The sequence below is a fragment of the Priapulus caudatus genome, unplaced genomic scaffold (assembly GCF_000485595.1).
Source record: "Priapulus caudatus unplaced genomic scaffold, Priapulus_caudatus-5.0.1 Scaffold907, whole genome shotgun sequence".
NCBI lineage: Eukaryota > Metazoa > Priapulida > Priapulimorpha > Priapulimorphida > Priapulidae > Priapulus > Priapulus caudatus.
Genome location: NW_014577968.1, coordinates 12166 through 13775, shown reverse-complemented (window position 1 = coordinate 13775; position 1610 = coordinate 12166). Strand labels below are relative to the sequence as shown.

The window sequence follows — 1610 nt, the reverse complement described above, 5'->3', positions numbered from 1 at the left end:
ATATATATGCGTGCGTGCGTGCGTGCTAGTGTATGTGTGTGTGTGCGCGCGCGCGCGCGCGTGTGTGTGTGTGTGTGTGTGTGTGTGTGTGTGTGTGTGCGCGCGCGCGCGTACGTGCGTGCGTGCGTGCGTTGGTGTGTGCGTGCGTGCGTACATGTGTGTGCATGTGGGTGCGTGGGTGCATGTATGTACGTGCGCGCGTGTATGTATGTGTCACGCTAGTGACTTCACGCAAATAGATGTTAAAAACAACTTCGAAACTTTTACCGGCTCAATCGTTTATACGTACAGCAGTGTTGGCGCTTTTATGGCCGGCCAATCACCCGCTAAGCATCGCAGTAGCATGAGACATGACAATTCGCAACGAACACATGCACAAACACAACACGCAGTCGACGCTGCGCAGAAAGAGGGGGGAAATCACGTTCATCTGAATAGCACTCAAAAAATTACCGGCCGACGGGAGCGATGAGATCACGTGACGAATGCAGATTGTGAACAAGAGCGCAGCGCTGACCTGTGCGGTAATGATCAAACCCAGTGTGTGTGTGCGTGCGTGCGTGCGTGCGTGTGTGTGTGCGTGTGTGTGTGTGTGTTTGTTTGTTTGTGTGTGTGTGTGCACACACACACACCCACACACACAAACACACACATACACACATGTGTGTGTGTGTGTGTTTGTGTGTGTGGGTGTGTGTGTGTGTGCGCGCGTGTGTGTGTGCGTGCGCGCGCGTGTGTGTGTGTGTGTGTGTGTGTGTGTGCATGCCTGCCTGCGTGTGTACGCGCGTCTGCGTGTGTGTGACCGAGTGTTCGAAGTCCGTACCAGGCCGTCCTGCGTCTGTCACCGCCCGGAGCGGTAAACACAGACCAGCGGCGGTAGATATATAGATAGATAGCACCTCGCCGGACAATGACTCTCCACCGGCGGAGGAGGAGGCTGGCCAAACACGACCCTGTCCCGCACGCAGCTGCGCGCCGCAGATGAATCGCGAAGCCATAACTTGCAACGGCAGCAGGAGATAACGAACGAGTTATATATGCTCGGATCGTCCCTACATTCGGAGAGCTTCTATTTCTGTTTGTAATTAGGCCACTCGTAATGTATGTTTGCATATATTATATGTGTGTGCTGTGTGAATATATATATATATGTGTGTGTGTGTGTGTGTGTGTGTGTGCGTGCGTGTGTGTGTGCGCGCGTGCGTGTGTGCGTGTGGGCGTGCGTAAGTGTACGCGCTCGTGTACGTGTCTGTGCGCGTGTGCGTGCGTATGTGTGCGTGCGTATGTGCGAGCGTCCGCGCGCGCGTGTTCGTGTGCGTGCGTGCGTATATGTCCGTCTCCGTGTGTATATACTTACTAGATCTATGATCTGTGTCAACGCCAGTCCGAACGTGACGTTGAGCGGGTCGTGCGAGTGAAACGCCGGCCGCACTGTCTTGTCGTAGTCTTGCATTAAATAATGAGATAGCTTATACTCCATGTTCTTCTCTCGCGACATACTGCCGCCGCCCAGCAACGCTGCAAGGGCAACATGTCAGACTGATGATGTAAGAAACGTGTGAGGCATTGCGTAAATCTCTCTCTCTCTCTCTCTCTCTCTCTCTCTCTCT

The 1610-nt window shown here is 53.8% G+C and overlaps 1 protein-coding gene across 1 annotated transcript in view; it reads right to left on the bottom strand.

Moving 5' to 3' along the window:
* The window catches only part of LOC106814338 (ligand-gated ion channel 4-like), a gene marked incomplete at its 5' end in the record, with an annotated part of 10223 nt that extends 8705 nt beyond the window's left edge, over positions 1 to 1518 (bottom strand). Inside the window, one exon of the mRNA XM_014818637.1 lies at positions 1358 to 1518. Coding sequence (XP_014674123.1) covers positions 1358 to 1518 — 161 coding nt within the window. The remainder of the gene's footprint in view (positions 1 to 1357) is intronic.
* Between the last annotated feature and the right edge of the window lie 92 nt (positions 1519 to 1610).